Source organism: Canis lupus, chromosome 3, assembly GCF_011100685.1.
Source record: "Canis lupus familiaris isolate Mischka breed German Shepherd chromosome 3, alternate assembly UU_Cfam_GSD_1.0, whole genome shotgun sequence".
Classification (NCBI taxonomy): domain Eukaryota; kingdom Metazoa; phylum Chordata; class Mammalia; order Carnivora; family Canidae; genus Canis; species Canis lupus.
The window spans coordinates 65,202,409-65,225,080 of NC_049224.1; the positions used below are offsets into that span (position 1 = coordinate 65,202,409).

General features: G+C 40.7%; 1 protein-coding gene across 4 annotated transcripts in view; it reads left to right on the forward strand.

The window, feature by feature from the left end:
* The first annotated feature begins 12,564 nt into the window (after positions 1–12,564).
* Positions 12,565–22,672, forward strand: part of FBXL5 (F-box and leucine rich repeat protein 5) — a 43,473-nt gene continuing 33,365 nt past the window's right edge. Inside the window, exons 1-3 of one of the 4 annotated variants that reach the window (XM_038533341.1) lie at positions 13,438–13,540; positions 17,715–17,747; positions 21,544–21,759. In XM_038533341.1, coding sequence (XP_038389269.1) covers positions 21,625–21,759 — 135 coding nt within the window. In that variant the 5' untranslated portion in view covers positions 13,438–13,540; positions 17,715–17,747; positions 21,544–21,624. Of the gene's footprint in view, positions 12,682–12,794; positions 13,221–13,363; positions 13,541–17,714; positions 17,748–21,543; positions 21,760–22,672 lie in introns of those variants that run through there. The other 3 variants (XM_038533343.1, XM_038533342.1, XM_038533340.1) reach the window with 3 other exon arrangements.

Genomic DNA, 22,672 nt, shown 5'->3' on the forward strand with positions numbered 1-22,672 from the left:
TAGGAGCGTTCTTCCCTAAGCCTTGCTTTTCCTCCTATAGGCTGGCAAAGGACATTGGAGCAACCAACACACAAAACTACTGTTTATGCATGGTTAACAATGGTGGTGATTTTGTAGCATTCTGGGTACTTCTTACCCATGAAATAGGATTTGGGGCTCTGCCCTAGGCACGTCTTCTTGTGCTTCCTCTTCTCTCTGGAGACTGGTGGAAGAGGTCCTTCACAAGGATTTATGTTCTCATGGGGAGGTCATCACCACCAGGTAAGCATTCTTTTTAAAAGGAGTGTGTCAACAGGAACTTGAGGCAATTTTGTCTACAGTGGGCCTCCAGAAATGTGACCTAGCTTTCTCTCACTTCAACCAAAGGGTTTGGCTTGCAGTCATGAACACTTGTGACCCAGATTCCTTTGGAGGAGTCATTTGGAGAACATAAATGCACATATACTGTAGTCTTTAGAATCCTGGCAACAGTCAAATGCATCTCAGGTGACAGCCCATGTTTTTTGCTTTTTTCCTTAAGTGCCAGAATTTCTTTGTAATTTTGGATTGAGGGCCAGAGAGTCTCATCCTAAATTTGTGTTCCTTCCCTCAGATAAAATTTAGCTCTTCTCAAATGGCATAAAAATCATTTTTATTATGTTTAAAAACATTTATTGAGACTTTAGTATGCACAAAGCTCCGTGTTAGGCAGTGGAATTGGTGAGGGGTGTGGGAAGGGGGAGACAGTTGTAGCTTAGATCATATCCTTTGAGTGTTCTCTGCAGGCACTCTGGACTCAAATAATATTAAATATACTTGGCATACTGGTAGGGTGGCCCCATAAAAGTTTCACCAAATTTTCTTTTTTCTTTCTTTCTTTTGTGTGTGTGTGTGTGTGTGTGTGTTGGCTTGGTGGATTCTCCAGCAACCCTCCACCAAATTTTCTGTGATGACTTGAGCAAGGCAGATCATCCTAGGGGAAAAAGAAATGAGTTGGACTGGTACTAAAACCATTGTTGGAGTAAAGGAGGGATTCTGAATACGATGGCGTGGCTGTACCTCAAATTTGTCCTGGCTCAGATTCCTGAGAGTGTATCTGATGCCCAGGGAGCTAGAGGCAACCCTACTTTAACAGTATTTCACAAGGAAGAAAGCTATTCTTTTAGTACTTGTGGCACATAGCTCATTCTGACAATCAGAATACAGGGCTCAAAGGAAGAACGGGAGAACCACAGTGGCTCACTTGTCATGTGGGGTAGCAGCCTAGCTACCGTGGGGAGAGAATCTGCTACTGAGTATGTGGGAAACATTCGTAGGGAGTCAGGAGTACTTTGTAGTATGATGGATTTTGCTGAAGCTACATGTCCTGCACTTGCTAGAGGAGCAATGAAGGAGTAAGATTCATATATTGATGATATTGTGACCTCATTTGTACCTGTGGGCTCTTGGAGCCTGGGGCAATATGGTTATATAAGGATAAACAAAAGTATCCCTACTTTCAAAGAGAGCCCACTTTAGTGAGGAAAAAGACACATTGATAACAATAAAAATAAGATGCAATGTATTCGTCATTGTAAGGGAGATACTGCACTGGTTGCCTTATTGAACAGCACATAGAAGTATTATGTAGAATCCTGGGTCCTATTCTGTAGAAATTGAGGTGCCATTACATGTTTTTAACTAAGAGTCATTTAGCATATCTGTGTTTTAGATATACTTCTGACAAGTTCGTTTGATGGAACAATTGAATGAGAAGCAGCCAAAATTAAGGAGACTGATAGTTCAATCAGAACATCAATTGGCTCTAACTTAGGTCTGTATTAGTGTGAATAGAGAAGAGGGGGTGGATCAGAGATGTTTAAAAGGACTATGTATCTTATTAGATATTGAAGTGATGGAGAGTGAGAGCTTCTAAAATAACTCAAAAATCTTTAGAGGCAGTATTTCTTTTTAAGACTTAAAAAAAAATAATTGCTACACCCAGTGTGGGGCTTAAACTCACAACCCCAAGATCAAGAGTCACATGCTCCAGCCATTGAGTCAGCAAAGCACCCCTAGAGGCAATATTATGTACACTAAAAGATATAGGTTCTGAGACTATACTGTGTAGATTTGAAACTTGACTCTGCTGTTCCAGGATTGCCTTGGGCAAATCATGTATCCTGTCCATCTCAGTTCTTTCATCTGTAAAATGCAGATGATAGTAGTACCTACACTTCATACAGTCATTCTGTGTGAATAGATATAATTTAATACCAAAGGAGTCCTTAGAAGAGTGCCTGGTACTCAAGTTTGTTTGCTATCATTATTTTAGCTAGGGTACACAGCTCATCTAACTAGATGAGCAGCAATAATAGTCACTGAAATGAAAATACAGAGGATTGACAAACTCGGAGGTCAGAGAAAATGGTGAGTTCATTCTTGGATATACTGAATCTGGAGTTCCTGACCCATTGTACTCACACAGTGTTTGTTGAAAAGTAATAGAAATGATGGGATCCCTGGGTGGCGCAGCGGTTTGGCGCCTGCCTTTGGCCCAGGGCGCGGTCCTGGATATCCAGGATCGAATCCCACGTCAGGCTCCCGGTGCATGGAGCCTGCTTCTCCCTCTGCCTGTGTCTCTGCCTCTCTCTCTCTCTTACTGTGTGCCTATCATAAATAAATAAAAGTTAAAAAAAAAGATAATTATTAAAAAAAAAAAAAGAAAAGTAATAGAAATGAGCAGATTTTTCCTTTTAAAAGCTCTTTGATCATATACCAGACATGGTCATAAACTCTTTACCCGTATAATCTCACTTCATTCTCAGACGATTGTGATAGGTAGTATTATTTCCATTTTACAGTTTATTTAGCAGAATAATGAATAGGTTTGTGGCTTAACAATATTAACAAAATCCTCATTTCCAGAAGGCAAAAGAAGTTCTGATTTACTATGCTAGTGGTGAGAAAGTAGACCAGCTGAGATTTGAACCCAGGCTGACTCTAATTCCAAAGCTGGTGTTCTGGATCACTATAATGGATTGAACCATTTTGAAACCTCTGGTCCCTAATCTCTCTCTCTCTCTCTTTGTTAAAGATTTTGTGTATTTATTTATTTTAGAGAGAGAGTATATGTGTACAAGTGGGGGTAGGAGCAGAGGAAGAGGGAGAGAGAATCCCAAGCAAACTGCACTGAGCATGGAGCCCATGATGGAGCTCGATCTCAGAATCCTGAGATCATCACCTGAGCTGAAATCAAGAGTTGGGCACTCAACTGACCAAGCCACCCAGGTGCCCTCCTCAGTGTCTCTTAATACTAGAGTCTGTTAAGATATGGCATTCTAGGGGTGCCTGAGTGGCTCAGTCGGTTAAGTGTCCGACTCTTGGTTTTGGCTCAGGACATGATCTTGCAGTTGTAGGATCAAGCCCTCCCTGCATTGAGCTCTGTGCTTAGCGCAGAGTCTGCTTAGGTTCTCTCTCCCTCTCACTTGCTCTCTCTCAAATAAAGAAAATATTAAAAAAAAAAAGATATGGCATCCTATTTTATACAGTGTTGGATGTTTAATGATAAGAATACCTATCATTGGGGCACCTGAGTGGCTCAGTGGTTGAGCATCTGCCTTTGGCTCAGGTTGTGATCCCAGGTCCTGGCATCAAGTCCTGCAACAGGCTCCCCACAGGGAGCCTGCTTCTTCCTTTGCCTATGTCTCTCTCTCTCTCTGTATCTCTCATGAATAAATAAATAAAATCTTTTAAAAAAAAAAGAATACCTATCATTCATTTGACAGCTATTATGTATCAGGCATTACACATATATTGTCTGAGTCTTCACAAGACCCCATAAAGGTGTTATCTATATTTTAAAGCAGTGGAAATTAAGGCTCAGAGATGTTCAGAAACTCATTCAGAATTGCATAACTACTAAGCAGGAGAGGAGAGAGTTGAGCTCAGGTCTGTTTATTCCCAGTTCTGTACTATTTCTAGAGTAATCCATCTTTAGCTATATCACGTTTAATGTATCATGTCACATTTTGCAAATGATACCATGAGTTCCATGAATTCTACAAACACCTCATCAAGTTTGAAAAATAGTTTTAATTGTGAAAGCAAAATAATTGGAATAGTATTTCTCAAACTTTAGTTTCATAAGAATCATATACAGAGCCTGAGACCTTGCCCCAAATTTACTGAATAGACTGTCCAAGGGTGAGTCTTAGAAATCAAATCTTTAAAAGGACCTATTGTGGTTCTAATGAAGGTTCTTCAAGGATCATGTTTTGAGGAATGGTGCAAGGACAGGGTTGGTTCAGGTGCTCTTGGCATTTGAACTCTCTGGGTGAAGACTTATGGCACTTTTATTGCTAGTAGTACCATAGCTTATTGCCTCCTCGTTATTATTTCAGATCTTCTACTGTTAATTTAGCTGATCACAAACACTTAGCTAAGAACCTTGAAGCAGTGTGCACTCTGCCTCCTGTTCTGTCAATATATTATTTCCCACTCTCTCCACCCCTTTTCACTGATGAAACTCCCAGCAAAGCTGCATTGGACTTGTGCTTCACAGAAAATGAAGTGTGATAGCTATATAAGAGGAAGCCCATTGTGGTGTGTTAAGAACATGAGTCCTGGCTTCAAGTCCTACTGCTGCCCCTCTGAGCTTCAGTTCCAGTAAAATTGGGTTGGCAGTGCCTACTTCACAATATTGTGAGATAATGTGAAGCTTGGTATAGAGTTAGTCTTTCAATAATTGGTGGCTATTATCAACGCGTAATACACCCTTATGTTTAGAGGCAGATCGTAGAATACTATGATGTCTGCAAAGGGAGGGATATCATTTCTCATGAATTGGTTCACTTAGAGGTTGGAAAGATTAAATGTACGTAAATCTGTAATTGTGAATGGGACTAATCACAGTAAAATGAACCGCAGTTAAACTAATTACAGTTAAACTAGTTACACAAAGAAAATAATGATTGAGTAAAGGTCAACTAACTCTTGATAGACTTATCTGGGTGGTTGGTGATTGATTTTCCATAATAGGAGAGCAGTTGTCTGGGAGAGTAGTTTTTACATGTGTTGTAGATTCTATGTATTAATTACTTATCACGCCTTATCACTCTCAAAACTGTCCCAGAAAGGGCAAATGATTAGCCCAAGGTTCCATGGGTCGGTAGGTAGTGGGCAGAAGTAGAATCAGAACTTTGGTCTATGTTTTATGTATTAACCAGGCTATTAAAAAACAAAGAGCTATTAGTTAACGGGAATCAGAGGTGTATATGACACTCATGTTTCTTTCTGCCTACAAAGCTGTCAGCATTTAAGAATTTACCAAGAGTTGTCTTATGTAATTCCAGATATTTTTTGTACTGTGTTTTGGGTTTATGAGGGTTTTTAAAAATGTCAGTGGGAAGGAGGAAGGAAACAGAACTGGCACTTCCCTAATACTACCCACTCCACCCCTGCCCTGCAGGGATTAAGCAATTGCCTGCCAGATTTCATCATTACAATAAATGTAAGTCCGACAATTTACAGGAAGCTTATCGGTCTTTTCCATTCCAGAAACTTGTGAGGCTTTTCATGGCTACATGGTACAAACAGCTGAGTCAAGTTGTCTTTAAAAGTAGCCACCTTTCCCTCAGGTTATATATACTGCACCATCCTGTTCCATGCAAGTTAGCCCATAATAGGGCCTTTGACTGAAAGTAAAGGAGTTGGTGTTGACTTGGCAATACTTACTGAGAATAAGATAAGTGACACACAGGTGCGTTTAGGAAATGGAGGGCTTTTAACTGTTTGGAATTTTTGCAAAGAAATGCAAATGTGAACCATCATGCACATTTATATGTCCATATTTGTAATGAAGCAAAATCTGATCTTAGCATTATCTGAACTACTAATTTTCAAAAGGTAACCTGCGGATGGAGACTATTCTATATTTGGACACATGTAGTTTATGATGTAGCCCATACTCTTCCTAGTAACCATTGACTCCAGTTCAGAGAATAAGAGCATATATTAGTCATTTAGTTTGTTGACATAAACTAATGACAAAATTGTTTTTCAGTGTAAGGTTACAGGTATGCTGTGGGATGAGTAAGACATAGATTTATACCCCTTAATTGGTATATTTCCTTTAGCCCCCACATTTTTTTTTTAGAGGGGGGAAGGCAGAGGGAGAAGGAGAGAGAGAATCTTAGGCAGACTCCAAACCCATCCCACAGCCTGATGCTCAGTCTCATGACTCTGAGATCGTGACCTCAGTGGAAATCAAGAGTTGGATGATGCTTAACCCACTGAACCACCGAAGTGCCCCCTTTTAGCACCTTTTAAATGTATTTATAAAATATAATTGTCATGGGACACCTGGGTGGCTCAGAGGTTGAACATCTGCCTTTGGCTCAGGGCATGATCCTGGGGGTCTGGGATCAAGTCCCGCATCAGGCTCTTTGCAGGGAGCCTGCTTCTCCCTCTGCCTGTGTCTCTGCCTCTCTCTCTCTCTCTTTCTGTGTCTCTCATGAATAAATAAACAAAATCTTAAAAAAAAATAATCAGATTGTAATATGCTCATTTCTGTATTTCTGACATTAAAAATAAAACATATTCATTTAAAGCATTGGAAAGAATAGAAAAAAATGTAAAAGAAGGGGGGATTCACCTATAATTCTTACCACTTAGAGGAGACTTAAGATTTTGCCTCTTTTTTTTTAGATTTTATTTATTTGAGAGGGGGAGAGAGAGAGAGAGAGAGAGAGCGCATGAGGGGTGAGGGGCAGGAGAAGCAGACTCCTCTCTGAGCAGGGAGCCCAATTTGGGGAGCCCTGGGATCATTAACTGAGCCCAAGGCAGATGCTTAACTGACTGAACCACCCAGGAGCCCCTAGATTTTGCCTCATTTATTTCCAATTTTTCTTTTTCTTTTTTAAGATTTTATTTATTTAGTCATGAGAGACACAGAAAGAGAGAGAGAGAGAGAGAGAGAGAGAGGCAGGGACACAGGCAGAGGGAGAAGCAGGCCCCATGCAGGGAGCCCGGTGTGGGACTCAGTCCCGGGTCTCCAGATCAGGCCCTGGGCTGAAGGCGGTGGTGCTAAGCTGCCAAGCCACCCAGGCTGTCCTATTTCCAATTTTTCTTATGCATTCTGTAAACAGGGTAATAGATTATACATTAAGTACAATTTTGGTCTTGCTCATTCCAATTAACATTCTACCAGACCAATTTCCCCAGTGTCATTAAAACACTGTCTGTACCCTCAAAGATGCTTCCAGTCTGATGGGAAAGATGATTGTGGATCAAAGGGTAGTAGTGTACACAGAGAAACCAGAGGCAAAGCAGATGTACAACACACATCAGAATAAAATTTTAGGATAGGGGATCCCTGGGTGGCTCAGCGGTTTAGCACCTGCCTTCGGCCCAGGACGTGATCCTGGAGTCCCGGGATTGAGTCCCACGTCGGGCTCCCTGCATGGAGCCTGCTTCTCCCTCTGCCTCTCTCTCTCTCTCTCTCTGTCTCTCTCTCCCTGTGTCTCTCATGAATAAATAAATAAAATTTAAAATATATTAAAAAAATAAATTAAAAAAAGTTTTAGGATAAACATAAAATGGCTCTATGTCCAATTAGCCCCATTGCTACTGATTATTTGTAACCAAACATTTTTTCTTTAATAGTATTTTTAAAGATTTAAAAGTTATTGCCTTAATTATTTTATTTTTTATTATTTTTTAAAGATTTTATTTATTTATTCATGAGAGACACAGAGAGAGAGGCAGAGACATAGAGGGAGGAGCAGGCTCCATGCAGGGAGCCCAATGTGGGACTTGATCCTGGGACTTCCAGATCACTCTCTGAGCCAAAGGCAGATGCTCAACTGCTGCCACCCAGGTATCCCATTGCCTAAATTCTTTTAAAATTCATTCTTATTAACAAATTTTTACTTTCCAAATTTTAAAACTGCACCAAAGGGTACATATTTAAAAAGTATGTAACTGCTTTCCATCCCAGATACCCCACTTACAAATTTCTGTTTTTATTCTAGAAACATGCTTTTTTTTTTTTTAACACAAAGGAGATCATATTTAACAAAATATTCTCTACATTGTTTTTTTTAACTTAGAAAATGTTGGTTTTGTCCTTCATCAGCAAACATAGATGTATCTTATGATTTTTTTTTTAACACAGAGGCATACTTGTCTAATGAATGAATGTGCTATATTTTATTTATCTGATATCCAGTATCCTACTAAGGGACATCTAGTTGTTTCCAGGTGCTTTGTTGTTGTTGTTGTTTTGGTCATTGTTTGGTCAAAAAGTTTTATCATATCTTTGTGACAAACTTTTCTTTCCATAGTGTTACAGGCTGCATTGTATTCCCCTAAAATTTGTACATTGAAGCTCTAACCCTTAGTATTGCAGAATGGGACTATACTTGGAGATCAGGTCTTTAAAGAGGTAAGTTACAAAGATGTGGTTAGGGTGGGCCCTAATGCAATCTGACTGATGTCCTTATACAAAAAGGAGATTAGAACATAGAGACAGCAGACACATATAGGCACAGAGGAAAGGCCCGTGAGGGCACTGTGAGAAGGTAGCTGTATGCAAGCCAACAAGGGAGGCTTCAGAAGGAATCAAATGTGCTGACACCTCAATATTGGACTTTCAGAATAGTGAGAAAATACATATCTGTTGTGTAAACTGCCCAGTCTGTGGTATTTTGTTATGGCAGCCCTAGCAAGCTCATATACACAGTAACTCATCTATAATTACATAGTGACACTAAAAGGGAAATATCATTCACCATTTAAAATAAAATTTATTAAATATTTTATTTGTTTATTCATGAGAGACACAGAGAGAGAGGCAGAGACATAGGCAGAGGGATAAGCAGGCTCCATGCAGGAAGCCTGATGTGGGACTCATCCCAGAACTCCGGGATCATGCCCTGAGCCAAAGGCAGACGCTCAACTGCTTAGCCACCCAGGCATCCTTAAGATAAATTTTAGAAAGTAAGGATTTAGAGGGGCACCTGGGTGGCTCAGTGGTTGAGCATCTGCCTTTGCCTCAGGATGTGATCCCAGGATCCGGGATCAAGTCCCACATCGGGCTCCTTTTGGGGAGTCTGCTTCTCCCTCTTGCTGTGTCTCTGCCTCTCTCTTTCTGTGTCTCTTATGAATAAATAAATAAAATCTTAAAAAAAAAGTAAGGATTTGGGAAAAACTGCAGGCCTATATATATTTCATTTTCTGAGGGCGATTTGCATACAAAATGTCCTAAAGGAAGATGAAAAAAAGAAAGAAAAAGTAACCTCTGACATTGCATTTCAAGTCTGGTTATTTATTTATTTATTTTTTTTTAAATAATGCTATCACCATCATCCCTACTACAACCTGTACTCCTAAATCAGCCTAGCCTGCTGCAGCAAAATGTTGATTGGCTGTTCTGACTGACAGTGAGGATGAATTCTGGTACTGAGTTAGGATTGGGATTCCAACTGTTTTTGCAAGAGCAACATTCTTTCACTGCTTGTTTTCACAACTCACCCCTTGTTGGGGAAAGTGCTGTGTCACTCAGATAAACAGAGTTAAATGCCTTAGAATTGACTTTCCTTGACCACTAATCCTTTCCAGAGCTCTCAAAACTAGGGTTGGAAAATACTAGCGAGGAGGCTCACCATCATATTTTTAGGTCACCACGAAATGATTTGGCATCTTTTTTTTTGTCTTTCCCCTGTGGCATGCAGTTTTTCATAGAGAATGAGAGCAGGAAAGAAGGAACCATCGATACATCAGGCACCATACGATGTGGATGTTCATGGCTCTGTTCATGTGCCTATCCAGTCTCCTTGTGGTAGCTGATAGATAGATGGTCAGTTAGAACTTTTCTGTCATATATGAAAAAAAAATCATAGAGAGGTGATTAAATTGACAACCTTGGCCTCAGTAACAATGCCTTCTTTCTGGGGCTAAAGTTTAATGTAAATCAATCATTTATTCTAGATATAGCCAGTGATTAATTGCTACATTATTCAGCACATGGAGCTAATGTTAACAGCTTCCTTCAAAGGGAAGAATGACCACAGAACTTATTTTTTTTATCATTGTATTTTTTTTCATTTTGTCATCTTAAGCAAATTCCCTGAAATGACCAGAATCCAGAGGGGCTGTTATTACTGTTGAGCTGACTACACAGCTTTAAATTCTAGGTTACAGCAAAATTGTGTCTGGATGGATTTTTTCCTTGTTGTGAAATACTTATTTAATTTGCTTGCTTCAGGAGGTGCACAGGTGAACAACACGGACACAAACAGGGATTGGGAAATAGAACATGGTGTATTAAAAGTCAGTGAAAATGAGGAAATTAAAGAATGTCAGGAACTTCTCTCAATCCTTCCTTTTTTTTTAATATTTCATTTATTTATTCATGAGAGACACAGAGAGAGGTAGAGGCTTAGCAGAGGGAGAAGCAGGCTCCCTGCGAGGAGCCTGATATGGGACTTGATCCCAGGACTCCAGGATTACACCCTGAGCCAAAGGCAGACACTCAACCACTGAGCCATCTAAGCATCTCTCTTTCTTTTATTTTTTTTAAGATTTTTATTTTATTTACTTATTTTAAAGATTTTATTTATTGGTGAGAGACACCCACAGAGAGAGAGAGAGAGAGAGAGAGAGAGAGAGAGTCAGAGATACAGGCAGAGGGAGAAGCAGGCTCCATACAGGGAGCCCAATGTAAGACTCGATGTGGGGAACTTGGGGTCACGCCCTGAGCCAAAGGCAGCCACTCAACCACTGAGCCACCCAGGCATCCCTTAAGATTTTTATTTTTAGGTAATCTCCACACTCAACATGGGGGTCAAACCTACAACTCCAAGATCAAAAGTTGCATGCTCCACCGACTGAGCCAGCCAGGTACCCCATTCCTTTTTTTATTCAACAGATTATTGAGTACTGATTGTATGACAGGCATTGTTTTAAGTACTGAGCATGAAACGAAGTGCATGTTCTCATGGAACTCATTTCTCCATGTAACTGGTTCACTTGAAGTCTGTACATTTTAAGACAGCTGGAGTGAAAGATCAGAATGAAGTAAAGAAATAGAGCGGAAATAAGAAAATGTCTTCTGGGGGATAACAAAAAAGTAGAAGCAAAGCCGTAGTGAAAGAGCAGAGTTTAAAAGAAAGGAGGAGAAAGGGGAAGAGGATAACTGAGCTATTAAGAAATCTTATTCTATTACTTAAGTGTTATTCTTGTGTCTTTAGGATAGACTGTGCATAAACCTCATCTCTGTATCCCACACAAGTAATACAGTGTCTGAGAGGGTGTCACTGGACCAAGATTCGTATGGCCAGATTATTCGGTTACTGATTTATGGGATGCTAGGCAATTACCAGAATTTCTTCAAGACTTAGTTTCCTACAGGACTACTTCACAAGTTGTTTTATTTAATAATAACAGCTTATAGACAGTACTTACTATGTGCCAGGTGCCAATATAAACATTTCAAATATATGAACTCTCTTAATTCTCATAGCAGTGCCATAAGGAGGTATTTGTTTTAGCTCAGACTGCTGTAATGAAGATATCATAGACTGGATGGCTTACAAACAACTGAAATTTATTTCTCATGGTTCTAGAGGTTGGAAGTCCAAGATCAGGGTGCCAGTATGGTGAGTGCCCACTTCAGGTTTGCAAACTGCCTTATAAGGGGAAGGAAGCAAGCTCTCTAGTGACTCAGAAGGGCAACAATCCATCATGAGGACTTTTTTTTTTTTCTAAAGATTTTATTTGTTTATTCATGACAGACACAGAACGACACACACACACACACACGCACGCAGAGGGAGAAGCAGGCTCCATGCAGGGATCCTGATGTGGGACTCATCCCTGGTCTCCAGGATCAGGCTGTGGGCTGAAGGCCGTGCTAAACCGCTGGGCCACTGGGGCTGCCCACCTTGAGGGCTTTGTCTTCATGACTTCATCTAATCCAACTACCTTCCAAAGGCCTAGCTCCTTATGCCATCACATGGTGAGGAAGAGGGTTCAACAAGTGAATTTGAGGACACAAGCATTTAGTCCATAGTAGTTTTGTCTCCATTTTCTGTATGAGGAAACTGAGGCTGAAAGATCTCATGTAGCTTATTCAAAGTCATACAAGCGGTATCTGGCAAAACCAGGAATCTAATTTTATCTCCAATCCGTGCGTTAGAAACAAACAGATGCCCTCTACTGCAAGGTTCTTTCTTGCCTTCTACGCCATCAGTTCTTGAATATTCATCAAACCTGTCCACCTTGTCATGGAACTATGGCAGATAATAGGAACAAAGGAGCGAACAGAACACATCTGGTTCTTGCCCTCCTGCAGGTTATAGTCACTAAGCAAATAACCAAACACTTCTAGGTTCTTAGCATTCTCTGTTTCCTCCCATTTCTCTATGACTGACTCCGTTAGTTAGTTCTCCAGCCAACCAGTGGAGAGTTGGTCAGGATTCGCAGAGCCCGTAAGAGTCTCCCTAGGCCTCTGGGATGGCCGGGGAGGGGGGGAGGGGGGTGACCTCTGGGAACAGACTGGCCTTTTGCTTGACCTCGCCTGTCCCCTTACTCCCTGAGCCTCTGCTTACAAGGGAGGGATGCTACTGAGGTTCTTTCGGGCGCGAACCTTCGGGGATTGTTGGCCCTTTGCCCTCAGCGCCCAAGGCCTGACCTCCGTGACCTGGAGTTTCTGTGCTTCAGGTACATTCCTGCCTCCTCGACGCCCAGGGCACATTTCCCCCCTGCTTCCTCGGGCTCCCGCATTCCACGCCGCCCTGCCCCCCGCCCCCGCCCCAGCCCCCAGCCCGCGGCTCGGCGCGCCCACCCCGGGGGCGGCCGGTGTCCAGTCCGCTCGCGCACGCGGCGCCGCAGGCCTCCGAGCCTCGGTCGGTCGGTCCGGGGCACCCACTGCCGAGGCCTTTGGCCTGCGGGCCGGGAGGTCGAGCCTGCCACCTGGGAGCCACCTGGGAGCCACCTGGGAACGGCAGCGGGGCAAAGTGCGGCCTGGGAGGGCCCGCGGGCGCGCGGAGCAGCCACCCCAGCAAACGGGCGTCTCGCCCGCTGCTCCCGGCCTCAGCGCGGCCATTGTGCTCGGCCGCCCCGGCCTCAAGGCCCGCTGGGCGTAGCGGCAGCGCCGGCAGCGCCCCACAGCGACAGCCCACCCCTTCGGGCGACGTGTTTCATGTGGTGAAACAAACAGGGTAAAAAGACTTGGTTTCTCTCCGAACGCGGCGGCGGAGGTAGGTGCGAGCGGGCCGCCGCCGAGGCCGCCGCCGCGCGCCCGGTCACGTGGGCCTCGGCGACCGCATGGCGGCGGCCCGCGCGCCCCCGCGTCCCGGCTGGCGGAGGGGGCCGGGCGCGCGCGCCGACGGGGCGGGCGCATGCGCAGGGGGGCGCGCCGCCTCTGCCCCGCGGCGAGGGTGTCTATGGAGAGGCGGCGGCCGCGGCTGCTGAGGCGGAGGCTGAGGCAGCGGCGATGGCGCCCTTCCCCGAAGAAGTGGACGTCTTCACCGCCCCGCACTGGCGGATGAAGCAGCTGGTGGGGCTCTACTGCGACAAGGTAACGGCGTGCGAGGTCTCTTGCTCCGGGCGGCGCGGGCCGGTCCCCGGGCGGCCTGGCCTGCGCCGCGCCCGCAGCCCCCGGGGCCGCCCGCGCCGATGTCCGCCTACGCAGCTGTCAGCGCCGAGCTCGCCTCCCCGCACCTTCCCCCGAGAGCCCGCGCCGCCGCCCGCCCGGCGGCCTCGGACGTGCCCTCGGGGCCCGCGGCGCCGCTCCTGCCCCGCTGCGTGCCCCCGGCCGAGGGCCGCGCTCGCTGCGGCTGCGCTGGGCCCCCCGCGCCCCGCCCGCGCCCCCGCCCCCGCCCCCTCCCCCTCGGGGACACAGGCTCCCGGGCGCCCCGCGGGCCTTCGGGGACCCCGGGCCGGCCGCCTGCGCGGGCGCGCCGTTCCTGCAGCTGCCCCCCCCCCCCCCCCGCCTCCCCAGCACCACCGCCCCTTACCCTGCTCCCGGCCCGTTTGGGGGCTCCCGAGTCCCCTTGCAAACACCCATCCATCCTCGAGAACCTCTAGCTTGCTGCTTCCTGGCTCAGCGGGCAGCTTCTCCCAACCACCCCCTGCTCCTTCCACACCCCAGCTTTTCAGCTGGCTTGACTTGGGGGAGAAAACCCAGGTTTCTTGGTCTAGGGACTGGAGAAGCTGCACTTTTCATTTACGGTTATCTTTTTTTTTTTTTTTTTAATTTTTCCTTGCAACTTTTATTGTCCTGGAGCATTGACTCTCTGTAGATTTTGTTGTAAGACCGCTATTCTCTCTGGGAATTCTTAACGTGGGCTCGAATAAAAGGGACCTCGGAAAAAGTTGGTTTAACTGTGAAAACCTTTTTGGACTCTTAATTGGTGCAACATTAACTGGGGAAAAAAAAAAAGCACTTTCTGGAGATGATGCAGGGCCTTTTTAATGATTTTAAAACAGTATTAAGTGTCCACATTTTTATCATTTTTGCGTCGGGGGAAGTCCACATATATGCACATATATCCCAAAAACTTCAGGCAGTCCTGTCTCGTGTAGAAATGAACCAGATAAAAAGCATTTAAACAACTATTGTTTAAGCATAGAAACCAACTTTGATGAATTTTCAGAAATTACATAGCATTGAGCAAAACCACTGTTGAGGGAAAAGAGGGGTTCTTACAACCCAGTGGGGTAGTTGGGGAATGCCCCGTATTCAGTGCTAGGCCACATTCAAAACCCACGATTTAAAACGCACTCACAACCATCCTTTTCCTCCCTCCATTTTGAAAATTAAAAAATACCTGATTCAGATGCAGGTTTAAACAGGACAGTCCAGGACAGTGATTCTCAAATCTCGGTTGCTGATTAGAATCATCCTAAAGACTGTTAAAAATCCCAATGTCCAAACCACTGAGAATCAGCCTCTTCTCAAGGATAATTTAAAGCTCCCCAGGTGAGTCCAGTGTGCAGCCAAGGGTGAGAACCATTTATCCAGGGGAAGCGTAAGGAATGTGGGTAAGCCGTATGTTAAGCTGTGTAACCCTGAATTTTTTGAGTTAGATTGCTATAATGTCTTTACCTCCTTTGGCTTTTGAACTTAGTCTGACACTATTCACTAATTGCAGGAAATTTTTGAAATGGGAGGTTTTTTTTTGCTTTCTTAAAATCGAAAAGGGAAAGCTAGTGAGGACGGCTAGACCCAGTCGTCTCTTTAGTTTAGCCTGGAGATCACCTGAATTTGTTATGGAAAATTTTGTGCATGTGTACACTTCCCAAGGGACTTTGCGGCTTTCATTAAATGATTATGATTCTCTCCATAATAGTTAAGAGTCACAATTTTATTTAGTTACATGATAGAATAACCAGCCTCATACAGTGCCATTTAAAAAAAAAAATACGTGAGTCAAATGAGATTCTTTTCAGTAGTTAAATGTTTCTTCTCGCAGTAATTAAGAAAGCATTTTCAATTTGACATAGCATAAGTCAAAATTACCACTAATTCTTAATCAGATGTAGTTAATGAGATTGTTGTATATATTCATCAAGGAAATGAAAAGTGCAGTTTTCCAAACCATAGATCAGAGACCAAGGTGATTTAGGGAGGAAAAAAGTGTATGGGAATTCTACATCCAGATTTCTTGATACTAATGGCTAGTGGAAATCTCTCCTAGGATGATGCCCTTTGGGAGCTAAGGTGGAGAAGTAATTGTTTAATGATGGCTGAGTAATCTTAAAAGGACTATTTTTTTTTTTTTTTATTCATTTGTCATCTCAAGTTTTGCCTTCATCATCTTTCCGTTGTAAAGACCAGGGATATTCAACCCTTATAGCCTATAGTAGAACTTTACAAAATGGGAACTAGTTTTTGTACTCAAACTGAAAAGATACAAGGTATGTTATTTCCCTGTATTCTAAGTGTTGACTCTGAATGCCCAGTAATTGTAAAACAGTTTTATTTTCAGTATCAAACTTTCCAAATACAATATATTTTAGAAGCATTCATGTATTTACTACCATCAAATAGTTTATATGCTTTATACGTTTATATGCTTAGACTAGTTTACTTAGATTTATTTATTCTTGTAGGCCATTTTAAATACTGCTGTGTAATACCTAATTTAATCCTTTGCTCTTGGATTTCCTCTTACATTTAAAACTTTAAGTTTTATGGAAAGGTTTTTCACCGTTAATCTGGACAACATTCCTTTGATGTAGGTAAAGGAAGGGGCATTTCTCTTTTACAGCTGGGGACTTGTAGGCCTAGGTTAGATAGCCTTAGTTTATGTAAGCAGTGAGTTATAGATCCAGATGGAAACCCAAGTCATGATCTTGATTCCTAGTTAATTTTCTTTGTATGAAACCAGAGTAGTTTCTGAAAAATTTTTTTTGGTAACAGCCAGTTACGAAATCTTTTTGCTAATTCACTGACCTTCCAAATTGTTATAATTTTAGTGAACATTTCACTGGATGACATCCTTTTTCCAGTTTACTCCAGTTCTTTGGTCTTTCCTCTAATCCTCAAAATATAACGACATTAATTCTGCCAGTAAGTGTGGAGTCTCTACTGTCCGTTGGCCCTGTGTTTTGTCAGTATCTTGCACTGGTGATGTGCGATGTGGATTTTACTATCTTAAATTTGTGCTAAGGTGGAAATCCAAATGCAGTATAGTGGGAGTGGAGGGAAGCATACAGTTAGCTGGACATTGAAGTGTCAGGAGTGGTGTTACAGTGTCTTTGAATTGAGTTCTGGGAACAAAGTAGGTGGTGGTTCTAATGATGTGTATAATATGGAGATTCCTAGACTTACACATCAGCCAGTTGTAAAAGTTTGAAGTGGTGGAGGCTTTTATAGAGTGTCTAAATTTTTCAGGTAAGGATATTAATAAGTGCCATTTGCTTATCATTTTATAAACAAAGGACATTTTATGACAGAAGTCCTTATAGAGAAATAAGCTTATAATAATTGGAATAGATTATTTAAAAAATTGAATGAATATTATGAAGAATTTAGTTTTTTTTTCCTCTGCATATCTGTAAAAACTGTTGATTGGCATTGGGAAGATTGGTTTATTAGAATATTGAATTGAGAACTAGGGGAGGAAGGAAAAGGTAAATGAGTTCTTACTATATGCTTATGTTATTTCTTTTAATCCTCACAAGAGTCCCATGAAACAAGTATTATCTGTCATTTAAAGATGAGGAAACAGACTTAGTTAAGTAACTTAACCCAACTCAATCAACTAGTAATTAGGAGAGCCTGAATTTTAATTATAGGCTTTTTTCCCTCTTCCAAAGCCCATGTTTTTTTGTATTACCTTACTGGTTCTGCTACTTATTACTTATTACATGATTTTGTGCAAAACATTTCACCTGCAGGCCATAGTTTTTTTTCTGTCCATATAGTTGGTTTGACTAGATAGTTAATTGAGGTTTCTTTATTGAGAATAAATATCCTTTGGTTGAACCAAAGCATTGTGTGACTGAGTGGATAAAAAGTAAAAATTTATTTGTGGTAATAGCGTTTGGGTTTTTGTTGTATTATTTTTCATGTGTATTTTTGAGCTTAATCTAGTGACACAACTTTTCAAGTCAATTTGAAGCCAGGCTGTATGATTTTAGGTTGTAGAGTGTCTGAGACAGAAAGTCAGTTATAAATCTTTTTAAAATACGCCATGTCACTGGTTGTTATTATTCGTTGATTATGTGTATCCTGTTCTATATAGGTTCATCGTTGAATTTGCCAGGCAGCAGACTATGTAAGTTTATAGGTCATTTAGGAACTTTTATATCCTACTGTAGCATAGTGTTTTTCATGGTGTGTCCTATAATCCATTAGTGGGTCATGAAATCAATTTTGTGGGTCAGAAACAGCATTTAAAAAATGAAATGGAAGAGTAAATATTAGAGTACATCACAGGGTAGAGAGGGAAATACTGTTTCCTGAAATTTGTTTGAAGTGTTTGTGATGTGTGTGTGTGTGTGTGTCTAGGTTGCATTGTATTTCAGACTAACGGGTCATGGTTAAACGCGTTTGAAAAACACTTCTTTAGAGTAGCATTTCTCAACCACAGCACTATTGACATTTTGGGCTAGATGACTTTTTCTTGTGGCTGCTGTCCTGTTCAGTGTAGGATGTTTAGCTGGATCCCTGGCTTTTACCCACTAGATGTCAGTAGCACTTCTGCAGTGGTAACAACCAAAAATGACCTCACCCATTAGTTCCTAGGGGGCAGAATTGACCCTTGGTGAGAACTGTTGCTTTAGAGCAAGCATTCTTTCGGACAGTTTACTCTGTTGGATGTGGAAAGATAACCTTATGATTGGGACTAATACTGTATCTTGTGGAAAGAAGAGTCCTACTAGTTGTATGGTTTTGGGCAAGTTATTTTTTCTGAGCCTCAGGTATTTCATCTATAAAATGGGAAGTATAATACCTACTTTATCTAAAAATGCTTTTATAGTACATAAGTGCATCATGGATCTCAATGTGTCTCATATCATTAGTGTCTAGGTCTATTTTTGTCTCAATCTAGTTTGTATGTTTGAATAGCTTTGTAAAGGCAAAGAAAATTTTAAAAATTCATATAAACAGATTTTTAAAGAGTTAAATTGTATGTGCTCTGGTTATCTTTTTAGCTGCTAAATTTACTGATTTTTAGGTACCACGTTGAAACAGTTGCTCATTTCAAGTGGAGATAAAGTGATTTGGGAGTATAAGGACTTCTAGTGATAGTTTTATTTGGGCTAAGTATAAAAATAACAGAAAAACCCAAGTAGAGCTTATCTACGTTATATTTTGTTTTCTTTAGATATATTATGGAATTATTACAAGAACCCTATGAGGTAGTTAATATTAACTTTATTTTACAGATTAAGAAACTGAGGTACAGAGCATTGTAGTGACTTGCTGGCAGGGATGGATTCATGCCTAAGCAGTCTGGCTCCAGAGTCAGCAGTTTAGCCACTAAACTGGATTGACTCTATGAATAATGTAGAATCCTTTGATGCATCTTATTGGGTTCTCAATCTGTGGTATGAACCTGGTCTTATCTTAGCTTGTTATTAAATCTGAAAGATTTTTTACTACCATGAGAATGTATGCAGAATTTCCTGCATGTCTTTTAAAATGTTATTATCCTTAAGTCATGGAAGGGTGTTACTTATTTTTTTGCTATGCTTTTGGTTTTTGTTTTTTTAAAACTTGCGTAGCTAATACCATGTTTTTTTTTAGATTTATTTCTTACTTCTACTAAGACTTATTTTTAATTAAAATTTTAATTAAAATTTAATTTTATTTAATTTAAATAAAATGACCCATGATAGTATTTGCTGAGATTAGCCACTAGTAAATTTTTTTGTGCTCTTGTGTAGCATTTCTTTTCTTTTTAAAGATTTTATTTATTTATTCATGAGACACACACACACACACACACAGAGGCAGAGACACAGGCAGAGGAAGAAGCAGGCTCCATGCAAGGAGCCCGATGTGAGACTGGATCCCAGGACTCCAGGATCACACTCTGGGCCCAAGGCAGACGCTAAACCACTGAGCCACCCAGGGCTTGTGTAGGATTTCTTATGATAAGATCTACAACATTGGTTTAACCGAATCTGTCCTGCCTGTTGTTTTTATATGGCTCAGGAACTAAGAGTGGTTTTTACATTTTTAAATGGTTGGAGAAAATCAAAGGAATAATATTTTGTGACATTTGAAAATTATACAAAATTCACATTTCTCTGTCCATAAATAAAGTTTTATTGCAACATAGCCACACTCATTCATGGACTGCTTCTATGTTACAGCAGGTAAATTAAATAGTTGCTACAGACAGTGTGCCCTGTAGAACTTAAAATATTTACTGTCTGGCCTTTTACAGAAAGAGTTGCCAACCCCTGTTTTAGATAACTTACTTACTTATTGTGGCTGCTGTTCTTTGTGTTACTTCCCTTCACTAGAATATCAGCTTGTAGAGCAGAGATGTTTGTTTTGCTCACTGATGTATCTATCCCAAGTACCAGAAGCAATGCTCAGCTCATAATAACTGCTCATTAAATATTTGAATACAGTAAACAATGCAAGAATGTATAAAAATGAATGATTAGTTTTCAAAATAGTGAGACTTAACATTTATTAAATACCAGTTCATTTTAATTTTACAACAACCATGTAAAGTACAGATGTTATCCTCATTTCTCACCAAGAAGAAACAGACATTGAAGGAAAAAAGTAACTTACCCAGGGTTACACAGCTAAGTAAATGGTAGAACTGGATCTGGTCCTAGAGACTCTGGTCTGGATTCCCATAAATGACTTAATACCTAATCCATAATGCCTTTTCCATAAGATACTTAACTAATTCTGCTATGTATAGTGGAATAGTTTTGCTTTAGGAGTTTACCATTTTTTCTCATGCTTTGTCACGAGCCTGCTACTCCTGCTGAGAACAGGCAATTAAGACAGCTAAGAGTCTACTCCATTTTAGGAAAACAGGATAAGACTTGACAAACCAAGTCCAGAAAGTGTGTTGTTAGTAGCTTCTTCCCCTCTACTTATGGTGTTTTTAATGTAATCAGATTTTCCCCCTTAAAATGAATTTTGAAACTGAAGTTGAATTGATAAAATAGTAAATTTAATATGACAATGGAAGTAATGGAGGATTTGAATATTATTTTGATCTTTAATTTGAATCAAGTTTCTAGATAAGATCTTTGCATGTAAACATGATGATTTAATTTGCCATTAGATGTAAAAAATTAAAATTACATCCAAATAGTAATTTTCTTTTGTTGAACAGTAGAATTAAAGAAGATGACAGTGTATATATTTCTTTGTATTTTTATTATTTGTAGCTTTCTTGAAGTGCTTTTACTTTCTCATGCCCTGAGGTACTAGGTTTCCATGTTGTACTACTTCAGAAAAGTATGTGCTTTCTTATATAAGCTGCTCTTTATCCCATTTTTAAGGGGGAAAGAAAAAACTAGTTCCCCTCAAATCATCTATATTCTAATAGCTTAATACTTTATAATTATTTCTGGAACAGATCAGACTCCTCTTGATATTAAAGTTTAAACAAACTATAATAGGGCATTTTTAAATTTTTACATTGTAAAAGTATTATAATAGCATAAAGAACATTTGAACAAAGACAAAAGCACTTGTAACATTATCCTAGCACAATTATTTTAAAATTTCATATAACTTTATAGAGTATCTATTTAGTATGTATATAGAGTAATGGAATTTTAGGTTTGGAGGGAGTCCGGTCTAATCCTTTACATTTAAAGAAATTATGTGATGTGTTGGTTGGTGCATGCATCATTTAACTATATCATCAAGCCCTTCAGAGCGCAAGCCAGTATCTTTTTGACCTAGCGTACTTTTTATTATACTATTATCATTTGTTAATTTATAAATTTCCCTTATTTGTACTTGAACCAAGCATACAGGATGTATTCTGCTATGTATAAAACTAAATAGAATGCATTTGAATATTTTTATTGGTGCTTATTTACATATATTTATTATGCTTTTCTTTTCAAATTTTTATTCAGCTTTCTAAAACGAACTTTTCCAACAACAATGATTTCCGTGCTCTTCTGCAGTCTCTGTATGCTACTTTTAAGGAGTTCAAAATGCATGAGCAGATCGAAAACGAATACATTATTGGTTTGCTTCAACAACGCAGCCAGACCATTTATAATGTACATTCTGACAATAAACTCTCTGAGATGCTTAGCCTCTTTGAAAAGGGACTGAAGAATGTTAAGGTGAGTTGCAAAAATGGGCATTTATCATAACTTGTGTCATTTGCTTGTATGTCAGCAAAAACTGTTAGAGTTTTATTGTAAATGATGTTATGTTATAGAAAAAATATTCTTACACTGGTTAAAGACTTTATTCAAGGGATTACTGCATTGAGGTTTTGCAGGAGAGGAGAGAGATGGGACTGAATTCTGCATTTATCAAGGATAGCTGGGGATTTGTAGCCAAGGAACAGAGTGGGGTCAGGAAGATTACTAAGAGGAAACATCCAGGCTAGGGAGGATCTTGCTAGACTGACTCAAGAGGGTTTTTGCTGAAGGCAGATCAGGGTGGTAAGATATTGAGGGTGGATAGATGATACTGAGAATGATCAGATGCCAAGGGTAGAAGGATTTCTGCTAAACTGACTCAGAACTTTTGCTAAAACTGGACTTCAGTAGGCCAAGGACAGAGCTCAAAATTGGGACCTAGTTGAGAAGAAGGCTCAGAGGAGCCTGTCCTGGGTTGATGATAATCTTTGTCAGTTACCTTTTCGTTACTATATATAAAATTTTATAGTGGATGTTACTCCCTAACTCTAAAAGTTGGTTTTGTAAATGGAAGTTTTAATCACCGAAACATTTTTACTTTTTGGTAACATTTGCTCAACTCTTAAAGTATAATAAATGCCTAATAAATAATAAATGTTACTGATGACTAAAGGTGAGATTGTTGCAAGAGTGAATACTTTTATTTTATAAAATTTATTTAAAAAATGAATGTTACTTATAATGTTCACTATATTTCCTTATTCCATATTTTAGGATGCAGGGATTGTTAAACAGGACAATTTTTTTTTTAAAGATTTTATTTATTAATTTGACAGAGCACAAGCAAGGGGAGAGGCAGGCAGAGGGAGAAGCAGGCCCGATGCGGGGC